This window comes from Gekko japonicus, unplaced genomic scaffold (assembly GCF_001447785.1).
Source record: "Gekko japonicus isolate JY-2015 unplaced genomic scaffold, Gekko_japonicus_V1.1 scaffold76, whole genome shotgun sequence".
NCBI lineage: Eukaryota > Metazoa > Chordata > Lepidosauria > Squamata > Gekkonidae > Gekko > Gekko japonicus.
The window spans coordinates 1183368-1206460 of NW_015166420.1; the positions used below are offsets into that span (position 1 = coordinate 1183368).

The 23093-nt window shown below is 50.1% G+C and overlaps 1 protein-coding gene across 1 annotated transcript in view; it reads left to right on the top strand.

Annotated features, from left to right (window-relative positions):
• AGRN (agrin) overlaps positions 1 to 23093 on the top strand; it is a 377914-nt gene that overhangs the window by 287013 nt on the left and 67808 nt on the right. Inside the window, exons 10-13 of the mRNA XM_015411659.1 lie at positions 6463 to 6657; positions 8721 to 8921; positions 21245 to 21414; positions 22314 to 22413. Of these exons, the coding sequence (XP_015267145.1) occupies positions 6463 to 6657; positions 8721 to 8921; positions 21245 to 21414; positions 22314 to 22413 (666 nt within the window). The remainder of the gene's footprint in view (positions 1 to 6462; positions 6658 to 8720; positions 8922 to 21244; positions 21415 to 22313; positions 22414 to 23093) is intronic.

A 23093-nucleotide genomic window follows, 5' to 3' on the forward strand; every position in this document is an offset into this window, starting at 1 on the left:
TCGAGACGCCTACCCAAAGGGCACGGAGGAGACAGCTGTCCCCTGCTGTTGTTCCCCCATAATCTGTTATTTAGGGGTGCACTGCAACTGCACATGGAGGATCTGTGCAGCCATCGGTGGCCGACAGTAGGCAAGTTTGCCTAATCCTGAGCGAGTGGATCCTTGAGTAGTGCATTCCAATTGTTAATACCGCTTTGCACCTTCAGCTGTACCCTTTTGATAGCTTAGATCCAGGTAGTCAGCCGTGTTGGTTTGAAGCAGTAAAACAAATGTAGAGTCCAGTTGGGCACCTTTAAGACCAACAAAGGTTTATTCAGGGTATGAGCTTTCGGGGGCATGCACACTTTTTCAAATACAATAGATTCCAGAAAGTATGTAGCTGAAAAAGTGTGCATGCCCACGAAAGCTCATACCTTGAATAAACCTTTGTTGGTCTTAAAGGTGCCCAACTGGACTCTACATTTGTTCTTTTGATAGCTTGCTACCCAGTGCCGAGTAGTTGCAGAAGGTCATCCTGAATTTCACTAAGATGAGGCAGGGGGAAGGGAAAAAATTCCATCTCTCTACGAAGTTGGGTTTCTGTACCTCTCCCTAGGGCCCCCCCCCATAGTAATCTTTTTATTTTCGCAATACAGCCCCCAGTGCCTTTTCCTGCGCCCCAGTATTTGATGTGTGATTCATGTCGCCTTCTAAAAGTGGTGCCGGTTAGCCTATTTAGCGCTTGGTAAATAGTTTGTCTGTTAATGGAGTGGGGGGATGCGGGGGGGGGGAGCGCATGCCTGGAAACTCTGTTGCCGGAGAGACTCTACCTTGGCTTAGTACTTTGCTTTCATGTTCCTTTGCATTCGGTAAACAAATTGCACAGGAAATTCTCTGATAACAGGAAGCACGGAGCGGGGAGGGAGAGAAGACAAAAGCCCCCGTTGCCGTAAGCGGCGGCTACAGCACAGCTGGCTTTTGGCTGTTAGTCAAAGCGGCCACGGTTCCTTAACAGCCGGGCTGAATTTCAGGTGGATTTCAGTCCCTGGGTGATGTTGTTTTCCCATCGCCGTCCTGGCGGCTGTGCGTGGTCGTGTTCGGTGGCAGCCGGCCATTTACAAAGCATGTACTAGCGATGGGGAAAGGCAGAGGGTTTGCGGCTGGCAGGACTGATCCACGTGCCGGAGCATGGTTTGGATCGCTGCCTTGGTATAGTCGGGGTAGCAGCTGACTGCACATTGCCAATTTTCAAGCTGTAATTAAATTGGCAGGCGACACAGAGAGTTTAGGTTAAGACGCCCGGCGTAATTCTTGGAGGGTGTTTCTCATGCAAGCTCCCGTGGAAACGTACGGGAGCTGCACAGGAGAGCAGCCGCAGAAAGGCCGTGCGGATCCAGGAATGTTGGATTCGCTTCAGCTTTGCTCCTTCAGTTCGATGGTTTCCAGTAGCTGAGACGCTGCTTTTCAGAACTAAAGAGACTCCCGTAATCAAAAAGGTCTCAGGAGGGTAGCCACCTTGCTCTGGAGTGGGGTAGACACCGAGTCCAGTGGCACCTTAAAGAACAGCAAAAGGGAGCCAACCTCTGAATCCCAGAGCCTGGAGGCAACATCAGGGGAAGGTCTTGGCCTTTGTGCCCTGTTGTTGGACCTCTGGAGTAACAGGTTGGCTGCTGTGTGAGACAAGATGTTGGACTAGATGGACCACTGGCCTGATCCAGGAGGGCTCTTCTGATGTTCTGATGAAGGCCTCAGCCTCTCTGCCCTGTTGTTGGCCCTCCAGAGGAACTGGTTGGCCTCTGTGTGAGACAGGATGTTGGGCTGGATGGACCACTGGCCTGATCCAGCAGGGCTCTTCTGATGTTCTAATGAAGGCCTTGGCCTCTCTGCCCTGTTGTTGGCCCTCCAGAGGAACTGGTTGGCCACCGTGTGAGACTGGATGCTGGACTAGATGGGCCTCTGGTCTGATCCAGCAGGGCTCTTCTGATGTTCTAATGAAGGCCTCGGCCTCTATGTCTTGTTGTTGGCCATCCAGAGGAACTGGTAGGCCTCTGTGTAAGACAGGAGGCTGGACTAGATGGATGGTCTGATCCAGCAGGGCTCTCCTGATGCTTACGAAGGTCTCAGCCTCTCTGCCCTGTTGTTGGCCAGCCAGAAGAATTGGTTGGCCTCTGTGTGAGACAAGATGTACTAGATGTACCACCAGCCTGATCCAGCAGGGCTCTTTTTATGTCCTTAAGATTAGGGGGGTATAAGCTTTCAAGAGTCAACGCTCCTTTTGCCAGATACACTTCGTCAAAGGGAGCTTTGAGTCTTGAAAGCTTATACCTTGAAAATCTTGTTAGTCTCTAAGGTGTTGTTGGGCTCAAATCTAGCTCGTGATCAAAAACGATAATTTCATAGTGTGCGTTTCCAGTGTTTCCTTCTCATTTACTGGGGTGGAGCCATGACTCATTGGTAGGGCCACCTGCATTGCACACTGCCGGTCCTTGGACCTGTCCCTGGCATCTCCAACTAAAGAGGGAGTGGGTAGTAGGTTCAGATGTGAAAGATCTCTGCCTGAGACAGGCCCATAGCCAGGATTTTGTGGCTTGTGGGGGCAGATTTTTTTCTGGTGGGGCTGGAGTTCTCAGTGCAGAAAGAAAAGCCATGTAGCCAATAGAAAGCCGTGACCAGGACAGATCTCTCCCTTGCAAGCTGTCAACCACTTTAGATGACAGTTCTCAGCTGCTACGAGTTAATCCCTTCTGCCAGCCTAAGCCACAATTCTGATCACTACAGAAGTGATGACTTCTGTAGCCAAGAAAGCTAATACTCAGGCAGGAAAACTCTCTTCAAGGAGACCAATTTCTTGACCCAGAGTTAGGAGGGATCCTAGAGGTCACCTACTCCAACCCCCTTGCTCATTGTGGGAATTAGTCAACCACAGCACCCCACTCTAATTAAAGGAGTGCATGCCTTTAAAATGTTTTAAAATGATTGGGGGGGGAAGCATTTACAGGAGAAATTCTTCTGAGGCTGTACCGTTAAGAAAGGGGGCAGAGCACCCCAAAGCCCCACCGTAGCTGTAGGCCTGACCTGAGATCATGGAGAGCTGCTGCCAGTCAGAGCTGGCAATGCTGCCGTTGGTATGAACAAAGGCTTGATTCAGTATAAGGCAGCTTCATGTGTTCATGAGTGAGAAAGAGGCGTGACTACGTGTCCTCAAAGAAGATTGCTCTCTTAGTGTGTGAGTCACTGTTCTGAATATGTCACTTGACTGGGAGACAGCAAACTCAGGACCACGACCCATGTCAAAACTCCGGGAAGCCTTCTTTGAGTACAAGTCATCCTGACCCTTCTCGGCATCAGCAGCAACCAAGTAATTAAGTTGTGATGCAGAGATGCGCCAGACTCACTCATCCCCAGCAGAGGCAGACTGGGAGGAGACAAAGACAGAACAGCAGATCATTCAGAGACTCAACAGGCACTCTCTTCTGAGTGTGAGTGTTCCTGCTGCTTTTCTGCACTGGCAGCAACTAAACAATCCCATCAGGGCAAAAACTGCAGAACGGCAGGCATGGAACTGCAGAGATGGGTTGGAAGCAGGCCAAGCGGGAACTCGTGCAGAGACACAGCAGTCCGCCACCTTTATGGGTGGGTTCTGAGCCACTCAGTGGTGGAAAGTGCCATCAAATAGCAGGCAACTTATTGCGACCCTGTAGGGTTTTCAAGGCAAGAAACACTTTTCTCCAATCCCGTTGGCTGATTTTTTCCCTCCCCCATTTATTCATTTGTTTATTTTGCACTGTGGAGGGGAGGTTATCTTAACGCCTCTCTTGCATTTCACATGGCCGTTTTGTCCTCAGTTACTTTGTGGATCCCCCACTGGATGAAAGGAAAGCATAAACCGTTTTTTTTTAAGCGACGCTGCTGCATAACTCTGAATCCCAGGGGCCGGGGACAAAGGAAAGCCATCGTTGTGTTGCCCCCCTTTTGAGTACTTGGGGTCACCTGGCAGTTGGAAACTGAAAGCTGGACTAGAAGGAATCCTTTCCCACCCATTTTTGCTTGGCACCAAGAGGCCGGCGACGGCTCCGCTTCAAATGCAGTTGCTGGCGGGCGCTTCTTTGGGAGCCTCCGCAGCCAAGGGAGGCCAGTCCGCACCGGGCCCATTAAATCCACGTCTGAGGCTGATGAACACTTTGTGTCTCCCTAAGAAGGCCCGACAACCCTGCAGGCTCCTTGCTCCAGTTTTAATACCTTCTCCTTCCTGGGAGCGGATGTATTTACAACATGACACTCATAAATTCACTTCGCCCGCCGACTCCTTCTCCTCTTTCCCTCGAGCAAATGTGTGTTTGTGCCATTGGGGGGGGGGGGAGTTGGGAAGAACGCTTCATAACTCACTCGCCAAACCGTGGCTCTTTCAGCCCTCAGAGGCAGAAGGGGGGGGGGAGAGAAACAGGTCATCCATCTACTCCTTTGGGGTGTGTCTCATTGGAGCTGCCCATCTGGATCGAAACACTGCAGAGACACCGACTTCCCGTCTCTCCCTACCAACTTATTGCATTCCTGTGCTGCCCCCCTTCCTGAGAGCTCTGGGTCTGGATATGCAGCTTCTCCGTTTTATCCTTAAAACAACCCTGCAAGGTAGGCTGAGTTGAGCGAAAGCAACTGTATTGTGAACACACACACACGCCCTTTAGGTTCCACATTTCCCCTCCCCTCTTCTTTTAACCACACCCCCTTGGCCGCAGTGGTTGCACCCGTTCTTTGAAGGAACAGCAGTTGTTTAGGATGTTACCAAAAGGCTATTTGGGGGGCAGCAGACAATTGGCTGGGAGAGGGCAGCTGCTCCAAAGAAGATGGCTGGGGGTTGTTGCCATCCTCCAAGTGAGGCCTGGAGATCTCCCAGTATTAGAGAACTGGTCTCCAGGTAACAGAGATCAGTTCCCCTGGAGAAAACAGGCACCTTGGAAGCTTATGATACCTCTAAACTGAGTTCGTGTGAGCTAGCTCACAGTTTTTTTAGCCTCTGGCTCACGCATTATTGCCTTACCTCAGGGAGGAGGGCTCCAGAGCAAACTAATTTATGCAGCAGCCAAACCGCTCGCTCACAACTTTAATGCCAGTAGCTCACAAAGTAGAATTTTTGCTCACAAGACTCCATGGCTTAGAGGGAGCATTGCTTGGAATGTAAGGCATTATTCCCCTCTGAGGTCAAGCCCCCTCCTCTGGTTCCACCCCCCAAATCTCCCGGTATCACCCCAACCTAGAGTTGACAGCCGTAGCCGGGAGGGAGAGAAGCTGGGATCCAATGAAATCGAGTCACCCTCTGACTTCCTGGTTGGAAAGACCAGGCGCTTTCTGGACCTGAACGAGAGCAAAATGTAGGCACGCGGGCACGCTTGAAGGGCCTTCTAGGGCAAGACTTTCCCACCTGAGGCCCCCGAAGTCTTGCCATATCTGCTATTTTTGCAATCCCCGTCTGGAATTAAAACGAGGTTGGTCACACGAGCCCCCGGGAAAACCGCCAATGACAAATCTCCCCCTCCCCCGCTGCCTACCTGGAAATACCCTTCGAAACAGTTATAAGGTGCATACTGCTTTATAATTCTGCCCGAGGCTCTGCTGCACTCCTCCCTGGCTCCTTTTTGAAGCCTCCAAGGGCGAGAGAACTTGGGTGACAGTTGGCTGCCTCGACTCTCGGCTCTGACAGATTTAATGGCCGGTTGTCACCTCTCCGCCTCGGAGCATCCGGCTCTTTCCTTCCTCCGGGGTCAGCGGCCCTCACTAAGCGGGGCTTAGTTCCCCCGCGAGCAGAGGAGATTGTTACGGGATTTTACGACCGCCTGACACTTCATTAAGATGAAGGAGAAAGCGAGACGCTTGCCTGCCTGTCCCATTACCATATTCCACCCTCGGCCAAGACAGCAGCCAGGGTCAACCAGAGGTGTTGACGGATGTCAGCAAAGAGGTGTCACCTTTTGTGGGCCCCACTTTGCCAGCTGCTGGTTTATCTTTGAAATACAAAAAAACCTTGAGTTCTGGACCTGGTCAGATTGGGGATTAGAGTTACCATCCTCTGTCTGTTCTGGGCAAAGCTAGTCATAAGCTTTTATGAATAATTTCGGCACTGGAGAGCCACCTCTTCCTCTAATGCAGCCACCTTTCCCACACAGTTGGAACTCCACCCCAATTTGTGGGTCTGCTAAAGGAAGGGGAGTGATAATTGTGAATCAAAAAGGAGCAAGATGTGCTGGTGTAACGATGTGAGGTCACTTCCTGTACAAGATGTCCTACTTCCTGTTCTGCCGTCATGGGTGCCAGACTCCTTGACCCATGCACTGTCATTCAGTCCCCCATGGAAAGACGTGATTTGGCCCCACTATACCACCAACAATGGCACCCAAATGTGTGTAGTTCTAGCAATTGTTCATTGCAGCTGTGGGGGCCATGTTAGGCCTCTCCACGCTTCTCTCACCTAAGCTTTCTCTCTTTTAGACCGTTGCGGAAAGTGTCGGTTTGGTGCCATCTGCGAGGCAGAGACCGGGAGGTGCGTCTGCCCCACCGAATGCGTTCCTTCCTCCCAGACGGTTTGCGGCACAGACGGGAACACCTACGGCAGCGAGTGCGAGCTCCACGTGCGGGCCTGCACCCAACAGACCAACATCGAGGTGGCAGCGCAAGGAGACTGTAGTGAGTCCTTTCTGGATTAGTTCCCATTAATGTGGTCTGTCACCATCCAGACTGTACCATTTCAGAGAGCAGGTGGGGGCGCATGTGATTGTGCGGCCCTCCAAGCAAAATATATATCCCAGATTCCTCTGCTTGTAGAAAACGGTCATGTCAGTAAGAGAATCTAGCCGAGGTGCTTGATTTCTGTTTGCAGGGCTTTGGTGGTGGTGTTTTTTAGATGAAGGGCTGTTCAGCACTCTGGAGAGATCCAGATCAAACTGAGATCGCTCACTTCAGTGAGAAACAGGCTTCCCTCTCTACCCTTTCTTTTAGGGTAGCGTGAGGTAGGGTACCGTAACCTCTCTCAGGGGGACGAGGGATCCACTGTTATGGGGCCCCTCCCCCCAGCGCCAGTCAGCTGACGGGCAGGGGGACTTACCGGCAGGAAACTGAGGCCTCTGTGGCCAGTGACACAATGATGTCACTTCTGGTGTGCACCAGAAGTGACATCATAACATCGCCAGTGCCGTGGGGATGGTCTGCCCGCCTGTCTTTGGAACAGCCTCCCTGCTGTGGCCTGCCTGGTGCCAAATTTGCCATCTTTTCAGCACCAGGTTAAGACAGCCCTCTTCGCAGAGGCCTTTAAAGATCTCCTCGGACACTCAAGGGCCCAATACAATTAGCTAGGTGTCTCTGTTAATTGTTTGTTACTGTTTTTATTGTTTTTAATGTTTTAATGTTATTTTATATTAATCTATATAAATCTTATATTTTATATAAATCTTATATTTATGGTGGTTTACTGCTTTATACTTGCTGTAAACCACCCAGAGAGTCTTGGCTACGGGAGGTATAGAAATGAAAATAGTAGTAGTAGTAGTAGTAGTAGTAGTAGTAGTAGTAGTGGCAGAAACTGTATGGTAAGAATGGCTTCTACCGTAGAGTTTTTACACGAATACCAGAGCGTCCCTGTGTTGCCGGTGATGTGATGACATTACCTCCTGTGCGTGCCGGATGTGACCACCACACTGCCGGTGTGACAGAGACTTGGGCCTCAGTTTGCCACTGATAAGTCCCCACCTCTCTGGCAGCCCTAGTGCTGGGAGGTGCATGTAGAGGAATTTCTTCTGTTTTCTCAGATAAGGTTAGCGGTTTAGTCAGGGTACTGCTGGGTGCCTGGGCACTCGTGTATCCGCCTCATCGGCATCAGATCAAAAGCGTCTTGTTGTGTTTGTTGTGTGTCTCCCCCCCCCACGGATTGCTCAGAGACCGGGAAACCCGAGGCACGGATTTCTTCAGACAATGTGGAGCTTTTTGCAGACAACGTGATTACCCTCTAGAATATTTTACTGAGAGTCAGGGGTATAAATATTTTAAGTAGATAAATACCTCTAGGGGCTGGCTCAGTTGTGCAAGAGTAACTGGGTTGGCCGTGTTATCCTGCCAAATGAAAAAGAAGGTTTTAAACGCCTACCATACGTGGGCGTGTAGCAAAATGTGTGTTGAAATTATTGTTGTGATTCACCAACGCCAACACCCAGGGCTAACTCTTCTCTGAATGTCAATCGCTCACCCTTTCTTTTGGCTCAAGAGTGGCCGGCCAGTGGCCGCCTTTCAATCTTCCGCAGCTCCCGCCAGCCCTCCCTGTCCAGTTCATGAGACACGTTTGCCTTTTTCTGACCGTCTTGGCGCCCCTTCATTTTCTGATGGTAGCCAAAAAGAGAATCATGCCCTGTGGCTTGAGACTGGGACTTCTCCCACTGGGAAGCGAGATGTCATCCAAGAGATGTGTCAGCCTCTGTCGTAACCTCTTGTTTCCTGACTGGAGTAGCATTTGCACAGAAAGAAGGGTTAGGGCTTGTTCCTGGACTGCTTTTCAAATTCTAGACACCCCTTCGATTTAGGGAATGAGGTTGTGGACACCTCCCATCCAACCAGCAGGGTTTCCCTGGCTGAAGAGTGATGCCTCTTTTCCCCCAACTGTCCTTGGGTAAAGGCCCTTGGGTGAGGTTTGTCCTGCCGGGCAGGGAATTCCACTCCCTCTAACTGCCATTTCCTTCCCCTCTCTCTTGCCCCACCTCTAGAGACCTGTGGTACGACGGTGTGCTCCTTCGGGGCCAAATGCATGGGTGGGCAGTGCGTCTGCCCACGCTGCGAGAAGCAGTCCTTGGCCCGCGTGTGCGGGAGTGACGGCATCACGTATGACAATGCCTGTGAGCTGCAGGTGGCCTCCTGCCAGCAGAAGAAAGACATTGAGATCGCCAGGACGGGACCCTGTGAGGATGGTAAGGTCTCTCTCTCGTCCCCCGATCGCTTCTCAGCCTTTTGGTTGGGAAAGCATTTTCTGCTAAGTCAATCTGTTCTTATCAGTTGTCCCCGAATGCTACAGGGCTCAGTTTGGCTAACCAGTATTTAATTTTCCTACTAAAAGGCAAAACCTCAGAGCTTTGAGTCTGTCAAATTTAGATCCAAAGTGAAATTTTGTCAAGTTAGCTGACTTCTTAAAATGTGGGGTTATGATGTCCAAATACGCCATTAAGAACAGGAGGGAAGCAATGAGCCATCCAGTCCAACACAGTGGCCAAAACCCAGGGGCAATCAGGAGTTCCACCAGCAAGGCCAGCACTCCAAAAGCCCTCCCACTGCGACCCCCCAAGCACCAAGAATACAGAGCATCACTGCCCCAGACAGAGTGTTCCATCTATATCTTGTCACTAATAGCCACTGATGGACCTCTGCTCCATATATTTATCCAGATCCCCTCTTGAAGCTGTGCTTGTAGTTGCCACCAGTTCCTGTGGCAGCGAATTCCCCATGTTAATTACTCATTCTGATTTCAGGACTGAAATTTGCCCTTGAAATTCAAAATGTGCATCATTGGCTTGCCTACATGAATGAAGCTAATGTAAAATTTACGGAACTCTGTACCAAGTCAGCAGTCTGATCCTCTGTGTTACTGTCAGATGCTATCAAATATTGATTGCTACATGGCTGGTACTGTCTTAATGTTGCCGGCCGCATGTCATGCGCTGTCAGATATCAATTTCTGCTGCCGAATTTTGGATGTCAAATGCTGCTGATTACGGAGATTGAGACTTTGGTGAATATTCACCCAGACAGAGAACCTGATCATCACCTTTTTCAAATAACGGATAACTGGGAAGGACAAATTCATTTCTGCTCGGGTTTTATCATGCACATTCCCATATTCCTCCTCACAGTTCTGCAGAAACCCTTATCAAATTGCTTCCCTAATAACTCTTGTTGGGGGCTCTTCTGAAAGTCCCTTCCTCTGTTCTTTTCTACTTCTCACCTATAATCTCTGCTTCTACTGGGCGTTCTTATAAGAACATAAGAGAAGCTATGTTGGATCAGGCCAGTGGCCCATCCAGTCCAACAGTCTGTGTCACACAGTGGCCAAAACCCAGGTGCCATCGGGAGGTCCACCAGTGGGGCCAGGACTCCAGAAGCCCTCCCACTGTGGCTGCCCCCAAGCACCAAGAATACAGAGCATCACTTGCCCCAGACAGAGAATTCCATCTGTACCTTGTTGATTCCATCTGTATCTCATGGACCACAACTCTTAAGAACATAAGAGAAGCCATGTTTGATTAGGCCAGTGGCCCATCCAGTCCAACATTCTGTGTCACACAGTAGCCAAAACCCAGGTGCCATCGGGAGGTCCACCAGTGGGGCCAGAACTCCAGAAGCCCTCCCACTGTGGCCCCCCAAGCACCAGGAATAGAGTATCTCTACCCCAGACAGAGTGCTCCATCCAGGGGTCATTTCGTAGAAAAAGAGCTAGGGGAACTCATTAGCATAACTCATTAGCATATGCCACACCCCCTGACATCAGGGGCCCGGCGGTGGACCTGCAAGGCCAGCGGGAGTGCGAGGAAGCCCCGCCAAGGCCCTCCTTGGTCCCAGGCAGGGGTGGGGAGAAGCAGGGAGGAAGCAACTTACCCTCCCTCCTCTCCTGCCTCCTCCTGGCTGAATGAGGGCCGGAAGCGGGGCGGCCGGAAGCAGGGGGTGGGGCTTCGTCATGTGCCCCGCCCCCTGCACTTCACCCGGGGGAACTGCGTTCCCCCCGTTCCCCCCCGAAATGACCTCTGGCTCCATCTATACTTTGTGGCTAATAGCCACTGATGGACCTCTGCTCCATATGTTAATCCAATCCCTTCTTGAAACTGTCTATGCCTGTAGCTGCCACCACTTCTTGGCAGCAGTGAATTCCACATTACTCTTTGGGTGAAGAAGCGCTTCCTTTTATCTGTTCAAAGCCTCCTGCTCATTAATTTCATGGAGTGCCCACGAGTTCTTGTATTGTGCGAAAGGAAGGACTTCTTTCTCTGCTTTCTCTATCCCATGCATAATTTTGTAAACCTCTACCATGTCACCCCTTAGTCGTTATTTCTCTAAACTAAAGCGCCCTAATCTCTTTAACCTTTCTTCATAGGGAAGGCGTCCCATCCCCTTAATCCTTTTAGTTGCCCTTTTCTGCACCTTTTCCAGCACTATATATTTTTTGGGGGGAGTTGAGGTGACCAGAGCTGCCCGTCACTTTCCCTGGGGTCAGCATGCTCTCAGTCATTGCGGCTGGGCTTCGTTGCCTCTTGACCTGTGCGTGCCTGTCGTGAGAGAATCGGGGCCAGCCGTGTTGCCAGCTTGTTATAATTACTGCCCCTGCTCTCATGGCTTTAACCAACATCCAGACGAGACCCGGGTGAAGCTTTTCCTGAATCAGAGACTGTGGGAAATGCATCGCCTCGTTTGTTTCCGGAGGCTGGACTGCCACCGAAGGCATGCAAACAGGATTGCTGAAAAGAGTTGCCGGCAGTGTTCCCTCTAAGCTGAGTTAGTGTGAGCTAGCTCACGGTTGTCTAGCCTCCGGCTCACACGTTTTTGTCTTCGCTCGGGAAGGAGGGCTCCAGAGCAAACTAATTTCTGCAGCAGCCAAATCGCTGGCTCACCGCTTTAATGCCAGTAGCTCAGAAAGCAGAATTATTGCTCACCAGACTCCACAGCTTAGAGGGAGCCTTGGTTGCCAGTGCTTCAAGAGAGCTACAAGACAGAGGAGAGGCTGCAGCTCGGCCGCAGAGCATCTGCTCGGCATGCAGAAGGCCCCAGGTTCAGTCCACGGCGTCTCCAGGTGAAAAGACTGCTCAGTAGCTGATGTGAAAGGCCTCCGCCTGAGACCCTGGAGAGCCGCTGCCAGTCTGAGTAGACAAGACTGACCTTGATGGACCGAGGCTCTGATTCAGTATAAGACATTTGGGAAGGTCCCATGGTTCAGTGGCAGAGCATCTGCTCGGCATGCAGAAGGTCCCAGGTTCAATCCCCAGTGGAAAAGAACCAGGCAGTGATGTGAAAGGCCTCCACTGAGACCCTGGAGAGCTGCTGCCAGTCTCAGTAGACAATACTGACTTTGATGGACGAACATTCTGACTCTGTATAAGGTAGTTTAATATGGAGGAGGAGAGGAGGAGATTGGATTTATACCCCACCCTTCACTCGGAATCTCAGAGCGGCTTACAAACTCCTTTCCCTTCCCCTCCCTACAACAGACACCCTGTGAGGTAGGTGGGGCTGAGAGAGCTCTTTCGAGGACTGCTCGTGAGAGAACAGCTCTGACAGAACAATGGCTTGCCCAAGGTCATCCAGCAGGTGCAAGTGGAGGAGTGGGGGAATCAAACCCTGTTCTCCCAGATTAGAGTCCACACACTTAACCACGACGCCAAACTGGCTCTCAAAATGCGTGTTCAAAATCAGGTTCTTTGCTTCCCTCTCACCTCCTCAACCCCCCCCCCTCTGCCCCCAGGAGTCTAGGGCCACTAAAGGCTAGGCATATCCCCCTGTGCCACTCCAAGATTCTTCTCTGCCTCTCTCATGGGGGCGGTGGTGAAGCTTCTCCTGGTGGGGAGCCAGGGCGTTCATCGAGCCTTCCTGCTTCTCGCAAGCGGAGGCATCCGTCCCCCACCTCTCCCTCCCTTCCCCACCACACAACCCTCCTTCGCATTGTCTTTTTATCTGCCGATAATGAAAGGTGACGCGCATAATAGGCCTTGGCAAAGAGGTTTATCAGTGCTTTAATTTCACACTTCAAAGAGCTGAGGGGAAGGTGGGAGAAGAAAACGCCAGTGCCGTTTCTCCGTTTCTCCTCTCCGTCTCCGGCCGTGGGAGGAAGGCTGGTGGTGGTGGTGGGAGCCGGAGGAAAAGAGGTCAAGCCGAGGCCTAATTGGGACTGCAGCAGACTGGGGGCCCCCAGAGCCGACAACCCCGTCAGCATTTATTTCACTTTTCTCATTTATGAACAACGGTCGACCCTCCCAGAGCCACGCTCTCGAGGCGGTTTCCCACACAAAAGTTAAAAAAGGTGTCTTAATCACTCGCGCCGAATAAAAGGCCCACCTTGAAACCATTCAATCCAGTGGCGAATAAGCTCCTTAAAAATGGTTTAAAAAAAAAAAAAAAGCCCTTTGCGGAGCGACTCCGAAAGCAAAACAACAGGGGACCAAAAAAAGAAAAGAAAAAGATAATCTATGAAAGGAACCATCTGAGAGGGGAGGCAAAAATAATGGAATTAGGGAAAGGAGGAGCGGCCCTTAAAAAGTGAAGCGCACATACTAGGGTGGCCAACCTCCAGGTGGAAACTGGAGATCTCCTGGGATCACAACTGATCTCCAAGCGACAGAGATCAGTTCACCTGGAGAACATGGCTGCTCTGGAAGACGGACTCTATGGCCTTATACCCCACTGAAGTCCCTCCCCTTCCCAAACCCTGCCCTCCTCAGGCTCCACCCCCAAAATCCCCAGGTATCTCCCAACCCAGAACTGACCGCTGTAACACACACAGAGTACAGAAACTAACGATCAGAAAATGAACAAAAAGCTTGGAGAGGGTGATGATTTTGTTGAACTCCTAAAGCTCAACATGGTAAACTGGCAAACCCGTGTTGAGAAAGCAATCCAGGAGTGAGGTGCCGCTGCAAAAAAGGCCCTGTCTCTAGTGCGCAGCCATATTGCTTCAGTAGGGTTGCCAATCTCCTGGTGGCACCTGGAGATTTCCCACTATTACAGTTGCTCTCCAGGGGACCAGGATCAGCTCCCCTGGAGAAAATGGCGGCTTTGGTGGGTGGACTCTATGGCATCATACCCTGCTGGGGCCCCTCCCCTCCCCAAACCCCGCCCTCCCCAAGTACCAGCCCCAGAACATCCAGGTATTTCCCTGGGAAGGGAGGCACAAAATATGGTCTGTGTAGCAAAGCATATGGCTGACAGGCAGATTCATATAATGGGAGGTGTCCCTTTAGATACTCTGATTATGGACTGTTTACTGTGGAATCAGTGTGAAGGAGTGGTTAGAGTGTCAGACAAAGGACACTTTCACACATGCTAAATAATGCAGTTTCAGTCCATTTCAGCGATCGTTTGCAAGTGGATTTTGCCATTTCACACAGTAAAATCCAGTTGCAAAGTGCATTGGAAGTGGATTGAAAGTACGTTATTTAACTCAGTCATGAAATCCTTGGGGTGACCTTGGGCCAGCGTGTGGTTTTGGAAAGTACTTCTGTGTCAAATAATTTTTTTAAAAATCTGCTGACGGACAGCCATTTAGACCATCAAGATAGCTTTGAACTGACAAACAATGGGATCCTATGCAGAGTTACACTTTTCTAAGCTCACTGACTTCAGTGGATTTAGAATGATGCCACTCTGTTTAGAATTACACTGTAAATGTTACAGCTTCGGTTTGTTAGGAAGGCCTGAATCCTGTCAATACGGTGAATTAATCACTGCACGGGAATGAGATCAGAACTACAATCAGGGCTCAGGCCGTGAGCATTCTGGAAGATTCCAGCTCCCTGAGTCCTGGGATCCCAGAGCATCTGCTTAGACTCATAGAACCATAGAGTTGGAAGGGACCTCCAGAGTCATCTAGTCCAACGCCCTGCACAATGCAGGAAAGTCACAAATACCTCCCCCTCCACACCCATGCTTGGCATGCAGAAGGTCCCAAATTCAATCCTAAGTATCTCCAGTTAAAAAGATGGAGCAGTAGGTGATGTGAAAGAGCAGAACCTGAGACCCTGGGGTAGACAAACCTGACCTGGAAGGACTGGTGCTCTGATTCAGTATAAGGCAGCTTCACGTGTTCATTGTGATGGTGGTAGTAGAAAGTGCCCTCACAGAGGGCCAGTCTGGTGTAGTGGTTAGGAGCGCGGACTCTGATCTGGGAGAATCGCGTTTGATTCCCCACTCCTCCACTTGCACCTGGCTGGATGACCTTGGGCAAGCCGTAGTTCTGATAAGAGCTGTCCTTGAAAAAGAGCAGTTTCTGTCAAGAGCTCTCTCAGCCCCACCCACCTCACAGGGTGTCTGTTGTGGGGAGGGGAAGGGGTTTGTAAGCCGCTCTGAGACTCTGAGTGAAGGGCGGGGTACAAATCCAATCTCTTCTTCTTCTTCTTCTTCTTACGATGACCCCGTAGAGTTTTCAAAGCCAGAGACGTCCAGAGGTGGCTTGCCACTGCCTGCCTCTGCATAGGAACCCTGGGCTTCCTCGGTGGCCCCCAAGGCTAACGAGGGCTGACCCTGCTTAGCTTCTGAGATCTGAGGAGACTGGGCTAGCCTGGGCCGTCCAGGGCAAAGTTAGCTGCAATTCAGCCCCACCGCCATGTAGCAGGGTGCGATCCAGTCTTGAGTTCCAGCCCACCACTGGAACCCAGGCTGCTCTGGCCCTTCATCTCTATGACCTCATCAAAGTCCTCCAAGTCTCACCCAGGCATTGTTGTGTCCCTGGTTCTTCTCTTGGCACAGAACCAGGTCTGTTTTTGGGCAGGAATGTACAGGAACGAAGTTCCGTGTGGCTTCAGAGTTGGCCACGCCCACTACAGCCAACACCTCTGTGTGCGTGGCTACAGTGGGAAGGCCTGGAGAGTGACCCCACCCCGGTGACTCTGAGGCGGGTGGGCCAGGGGGGGCTGGAAGCCTGTTCAAGGGCCGGCTTGCCCCGGCTCCCCCGGCTGGGCAAGCCAAGGGAAGGCATGAGGTGTGGCCTAATATGCTAATGAGCTGCACTGTCAGGGTGTGTCCTAATATGTTAATAAGTTTCTGATGTTGGGTGTGACCTATTATCCTAATGAGTTCCTGCTGGGCTTTTTCTACAAAAAAAAAGCCCTGCACAGAACTGATGTGCTCTGCTGGTCTTTCAGCTAGAAGTGACTCTCCTGGTGCGGCTGGGGCCACATGCAGCCATGCCGAGGCAAGAGTGTTGGTACAAAGCACAAAAAAACGCTGGCGAAAGATAAATAAAAATGTATAAAAATAATATTTAATGCCAAGTTCAGTAATACAGTCATATAACTATATAAAGCCAAGGTGTTCTTGCAAGAATCAACAGTAATACAGAAAAATAGAAAAATAAAGTCCCAAAAATTTCAGCGTGTCTCACTCCTGGTGTATTGTAATTCCATAGTCAAACCTGACATACATTCATCATAGAGTGGACTCATATAGTTCCTGGAAAATCCAAACAATCTTGAAATCCATAAGCCATAGAGATGTATAGTCCGCATTTCGAATAGTTCTTTTTCAAAACCAGTAGGCTACAGTGGGACCCAATCTCAGTAGAAGCACATACAGAAACCAGTATATTCAGTCATAAAGGATCAAGAGTGTTGACAGATTGGGCTTACAATTTCAGGTGGCCAAGGGTGTTAAGAAGTGGCTTTCATAAGGCATAAAGGGGCAGGGGCGACCCTGCCAATATTCTCAGGCGTTTCGGAGAGCCCCCAAGTTTTCTATCAGGCTGCTAACTTCTTGCTGCAGTCGGATCCTTGAGCGGTTTTTTTCCCCCAGCAAGAAAACACAGAAAATAGCGTGCACGGTGGTGGAGCGAATTGAGTCCATAAAGTTTGCCTCAACTCCCTACTGTTCTAGAGATGGATTCTTGCCGCGTATCCTCGCCAACGGCTGCGGTTGTGCTAGAGAAAAGACCTTTTGCTCCCTGGACCTCTTGTCCATGTTCCAGAACTGCCTTGCTGCCTTGCGCTTGCAGTTTAGCCAGGACGAGACAGGGCAGAAGCAAGCAGACGGCAGAACATGGCGTTTAATCAGAAGGTTATCCCCGGGAGGGATTTTTCAGGTAGCTGTCCTCTCCAGAGAAGGGCTTGAATAATTCTCTGTGTTTTTTGCCAACTGTCCACCTTTGATCATGCAATAAAAGGGGAGGGGGAGAGACTTCTTTTGGAGAGCCTTTGAAATATTTTTAAATAAATAAATACTTGGGGGGGGGAGGAAAGCAAAAGAGCGCCTCCAGCTTTATTCCGAACCTTGGTGCGTGCAACTGATAAGAAGGCAGGCTGACTGGAAGGCCATTGGAACATGGTGTGTCATGGACCAGAGACATGTGCATTCTGTGTCCCAGCCAGGGCTTTTTTTGTCTGGGGGAACGCGGCGGAGCGGAGTTCCAGAACCCATTTGTGGAAACAAAACTCTCAAAAAATGTTTAAAAGTTCATGATATTGTTTCAAAGAATCCCGTCTGTTTCTCCTTCATTTCTCTCTTGAGAGTTCAGGCACCTCTTTTTCCAGAAGAAAGCCCTGAACCCAGTTATAAGAGGGTGCCAGTGCGGAATAATTTGCTAGGTTCAAGTCCAGTAGCACTTTAGAGATTGACAAGATTTTCAGGGTATAAGCTTTTGAGAGTCAATGCTCCTTTTGTCAGTGTGGAATTTGGTATTGTTACAGTGCTGTGTGTAATCAGTGTAAAAGAAAAGAAAAACCTAGACAGTTCTGTGCCCAGGACAACCCAGTTTGGTTCCCCAAAAAGCTGAATTTCATAACCGGTATAATACAGTTCGAAAGCAAGAAATTGCAAGTAGATAAATAGGCACCACTTCGGTGGGAAGGTAGTAGCGTTCCGTGCGCCTTGGTGTTTAGTCACGCCAGCCACATGACCACGGAAATGTCTTCAGACAGCGCTGGCTCTTCGGCTTTGAAATGGAGATGAGCACCGCAACCCTAGAGTCGGACTCGACTGGCTTTCGAGCAAGGGAACCTTTACCTTCATAAAACAGGGGGGAAAGCAAACATGCATATTTTTCATTTTTTAAAAAAATATCTGCGATTTCTTACTCTTCTGCATGATTTTTCACTTTGCACTTAACCCTGCCTTATTCGATGTTCAGTGTTTGCAGTACTGGAAACACTCCAGTGTGTTTAATAATGTTTAACGCCAGCTTTAAAAGTCCAAGATGAGTAAACCAGATTAATCCAACAAACTGATCAGGAAATGCCTTGAGAAAGAAATACCTTTACGGACCCTACAGCAATGAGGCCACCTGAGCTTCCTCAGGAAGGGTCTTCCTTTCCTTTCATTTATTAGCTTCATTGACCAGAGGTCTTAAGCCAAACATACAAACAGCTACAATAAAAGAAATTACATATAATTACAAGATAATTTAGACCAAACATTTTTACAATAAATACTATAATAAACATACTCATAAACAATACTAATAGACAACATTTTATAGACTTCCTTAAACTCTATAAGATCCCATGATATTATGGAAATTAGTTTAGAATTTTAAAAATTTGTATACATAAAACTACCTACAGCATTTCAAAGCCGCTTTAAAAATAGCACTATCGATAGATATTTTCCCACCAAGCGAGTCGTTTCAATGTCCTCATCTGCTAGGAGTATGGTTATCACCCAAGGTTCCATAGGGAGGTGATGTCTATGTAAAATAGGAGTAATCCAACACGATCTGGGGCCAATCCACCGGTGGCAAAATAACAGAAAATGATCTAAGGTCTCTATTGCACCTGATCCACCATCGCACAATCTATTTGAATACTGTTTTTAGCAAAACGGCCACTTAGCTCTGCAGTTGGAAAAACGTTCAACCTAGCAAGCGTGAAGACATATCTAAAGTTCATGAGCCAGTTTGGTATAGTGGTTAAGTGCGCGGACTCTAATCCGGGAGAACCGGGTTTGATTCCCCACTCCTTCACTTGCACCTGCTGGATGACCTTGGGCAAGCTTTGGCACAGCTGTTCTTGAAAAAGAGCAGTTTCTGTCAGAGCTCTCTCAGCCCCGCCTACCTCACAGGGTGTCTGTTGTGGGGAGGGGGAGGGAAAGGAGTCTGTAAACCGCTCTGAGACTCCTTTGGGTAGTGAAGAGCAGGGTTTAAATCTAATCTCTTCTTCTTCTTCTTAAAAAAGAGCAGTTTCTGTCAGAGCTCTCTCATTCCCTCCTACCTCACAGGGTGTCTGTTGTGGGGAGGGGAAGGGAAAGGAGTTTGTAAGCCGCTCTGAGACTCCCTTGGGTAGGGAAGGGCCGGGTATAAATCCAATCTCTTCTTCTCTTCTCTAAATCTAGGGGATGTAAGGAAGCTCATATATGAGGGACTTTTCTTAGGTGGCACAATCCCTAAGGCAGAGTTGGAGCATACTCGCCAGGAAGGGTCTTCTTATCCCACCTTTCTGTCTTTTTACATTTTTATCCTTCCCAAGAGCTCAGGACCATGTATATGGCTCTTCCCTGCTCCGTTTTAAGCTCACAGGTTAGCTTGTCAAGGAATGCTTGGCCCAAAGCCGCCCAGTAAGCATGGCAGCTAAGTGCAAATTTGAACCCAGTCCACCCCACCCGGAGTCTTAATGCCTCACCCTCGATACCACCGCACAAAGGACGTGAGATCTACAACTATAAAACACATTGTGCAATATAAACCGGCAATCGAAGCATGCATAGCAAAACCTTCCCTGACTAAACAGAGCAAAGATCAAGCGGAACGGCGGCGGCCGTGAAATGTAGAGTTCTTTTTTTTTCAGAAAACGCTCTCTGAAATAATAAAAAGGTCATTTTGATTGCTTTGGAGGGCAGTGACTGGGGATCGAGGAGGGAGGTGGGCTTGCTATCCCAGACAATTCCGAAGTCTGCCCACCATAGCGGAAGACATCCTCCCCCCAACCTAGACGTGCGGTTTGATTTTCTTTTTAACCCCCTCTGCAGAGGACAAAGCCCTGTCCAGGATGGCCCAGGAAGGCCCGGTCATAGTAGATCTCGGAAGCTAAGCCAGGTTCACCCACCGAGGACTTCCAGGGTCACCGTGCAGGGGAAGGCACCTCTGTTTGCCCCTTGCCTTGAAAACTCTACAAGCAATGTGTCCTCTAATCATTTCCCCCTACAGTTCAAATCCTGAATGGAATATAAGTAAAAAGGTAACGGTTCCCTCGCTCGAAAGCCAGTCGAGTCCGACTCTAGGGTTGTGGTGCTCATCTCCGTTTCAAAGCCGAAGAGCCAGCGCTGTCCGAAGACGTTTCCGTGGTCATGTGGCCGGCATGACTAAACACCAAGGCGCATGGAACGCTGTTACCCTCCCACCGAAGTGGTCCCTATTTATCTACTTGCCATTTCTTGCTTTCGAACTGCTAGGTTGGCAGGAGCTGGAACTAGAGACGGGAGCTCACTCCGTCATGCGGCACACTCGGGTCTCGAACTGCTGAACTAGTGATCTTCCACAGCCTGCAGTTCAGCGTCTTAACCACTTGAGCCACCGCAGCTATAATCTTAAAATGGGCAGTGGCAGGGGTCAGTTCGCAGAAAAAGAGGTGCAGGAGCTAATTCGCATAACTCATTAGCATAACTTATTTGCATAGGCCACACCCCCTGGCATCACCGGAAGTGTGTCAGATTGGATTGCTCACTCCTCAGGCTCCACTGGACTCTTTGAATTGCTAGCTATGGGGGAGGAACACACAGATCTGCCCTCACAGAGGAAGGAGAGTTTGTATCTGGGTAAACTTTGGCCTCAAAGGTGCCACTGGACTGTTTTGGATTGCTATCTTGGGGGGGTGGGGTTTCCTGCAACTTGCCTGGCTGCTTCCTGTGGCCAGTGGCTGCTGGGAGCAGGGAGAGCTGTTGCATGTGCCCGCCCCCTGGGCTCTTTACTGCCGGAGCTCCGCTCCTGTGCGTTCCTGCAGGAAATGACCCCTGGGCAGTGGGCAGTGCAAGACCCTGCGCGGCTCCAGATTGCTGCTGAGCGGGGCTTCCTGTGTTAAGGAGCGGCCACTCACATGGACAGCTTAGAGGGGTCAGTGCCTACAGTGTCTCCATAAGTCAGCTGCGACTTGACGGGACTTTCTGCCCCCACAAATGACAAAAGAGCTGTTAATATTACAGTGATTAATAACTCTGTGTGTGTGTGCGCGCGCACGTGTGTGTGTAAAGGTCTGTCAAATCACAGCTGACTTCTGGCGACCCCAGCAATGGGCTTCCAAGGCATTGGAGAAGCAGAGGTGGTTGGCCATGGCCTTCCTCTGCAGAGCCTTCCTTGGTGGTCTCCCTTCCAAGTACCGACCCTGCTTCGCTTCTGAGATCGGGCTCTACCGTGTCGCCTTCCTTCCCGTTAACAACTGTAGAGGCTTGAAACTTGATTGCGGTTTTAAACGAGCGCTAAGATTTTTAGAATGCTGGATTCCGGTTTCAGATTTGCACAGGTTTGGCCTGATCCCTGGAATGAGGGAGCCAGTGGGATCCAACACCTAACGGAGGTCTTGTGCCAAGAAGCTTCCTTTCACCCATGCTTTCTCATCCCATCTAGAATGTGGCTCAGGAGGATCCGGCTCCGGGGATTCTAACGAGTGCGACCGGGACAGCTGCCGGCGGTACGGCGGCTCGTGGGACGACGATGTGGAAGACGACCGCTGTGTGTGCGACTTCACCTGTGCGGCTGTGCCGAGAAATCTGGTAGGTGCCAAGCAGCCTTATTGTGACGCCTGGTTAAACACACCGCAGCCGTGTTGTCCTGAACTGGCAGTCCTTTGTGGCTCTGACCTTCTCCTGTCCATGTGGGTTTCTTCCTTCATTTCACTGGAATGGACACTTTCTTCCTATACACAAAGGCAGAGGTTGCTCCTTCCATTAAAGTGTGGAGAAGTGGCCAGGGGTGCAGGAGTTCCATGTATGCTCCACAGTGTCGGGTAGCTTGCTGAAACTGGGATCCTGCTATGGGATTCTGCATCATTTCATGTGACCTGTTAATCCTTAGGCTGTGCTTCAGTTCTGTTTTTAGATTTCTGCTTGGTTCTGACTCGCTCTGAGTCACCTGCCTTGAGTTCAAGTGAGAAAGGTGGACGATAAAGAACGTAAATAAATATATAATAAATTGTGCTACTGGCCTAGAGGCAACGAAATCCGGAAGTAGAGCCCTAGTTGGGGACCGCCTAAGATGAAGTCTGGACTGCCCTGACTCCTGTCCAAACATATCCCAGGAGCAGTGTTCCCTCTAAGCTGAGTTAGTGTGAGCCAGCTCACAGATTTTTAGCCTCCAGCGCACAGATTTTTGTCTTCGCTCAGGGAGGAGGGCTCCAGAGCAAACTAATATACACAGTAGCCAAATCGCTCGCTCACAACTTTTAATGCCAGTAGCTCACAAGGTAGAATTTCTGCTCACAAGACTCCACAGCTTACAGGGAACATTGCGGGCCAGGAGAAGGAGCTGGTGTGGATCCAGCCAAAGAATAAGTTGCTGCTATTTCCCAGGACCTGATGCCAGAGCGACCAGGTCTCCTGGCTTCCACCGTTGGTGACTGTCTAGGTTTGCCTAAAACGCAAGCCAGACCTGGTGAATGACCTTCTGTTGTTGTTCCCCCCCCCCCCCCGGCGGGGGGGGGGCTGACGGAGCAACCTACGCAAACGAGTGCGAGCTCAAGAAGACACGCTGTGAGAAACGCCAGGACATCTACGTCATAAGTCAGGGAGCCTGCGGAGGTAACTCTTGAACCCCGGGCCCCTTCTTCCCGCTGCAGCATTCGGTGTTTTTGATCGCTCACTTCCAATCAGTCCAGAATATATGGATACCACACTGTCCTTCCTATTATTATTTATTAGATTTATTAATTGCTCTATCCCAGCTGGCGCTGGGCTCTGGGCGCTGTACAAGGCGTGATGCCATAAAAATGCAAAAATATTAAAATTCATAAGAACAAGAACAGAAGAGCACAAGAGAAGCCAGTGTTGGATCAGGCCAGAGGCCCGTCCAGTCCAACTCTCTGTGTCACACAGTGACCAAAAACACCAGGGGCCATCAGGAGGTCCACCAGCGGGGCCAGGACACTAGAAGTCCTCCCACTGATGCCCCCCCAGCACCAAGAATACGGAGCATGCCTTGCCCCAGCCTGAGAGTTCCTGCCTATCCCTTGTGGCTTACAGCCACTGATGGGCCTCTGCTCCATGTGTTTATCCAATTCCCTTTTGAAGCCGTCCATGCTTGTAGCTGCCGCCACCTCCTGTGGCAATTCAATCTATAACTTCATAAAATTACAATAAGAACATAAGAACATAAGAGATGCCAATGTTGGATCAGGCCAAAGGCCCATCCAGTCCAACACTCTGTATCACACAGTGGCCAGAAATACCAGGTGCCATCAGGAGGTCCACCAGTGGGGCCA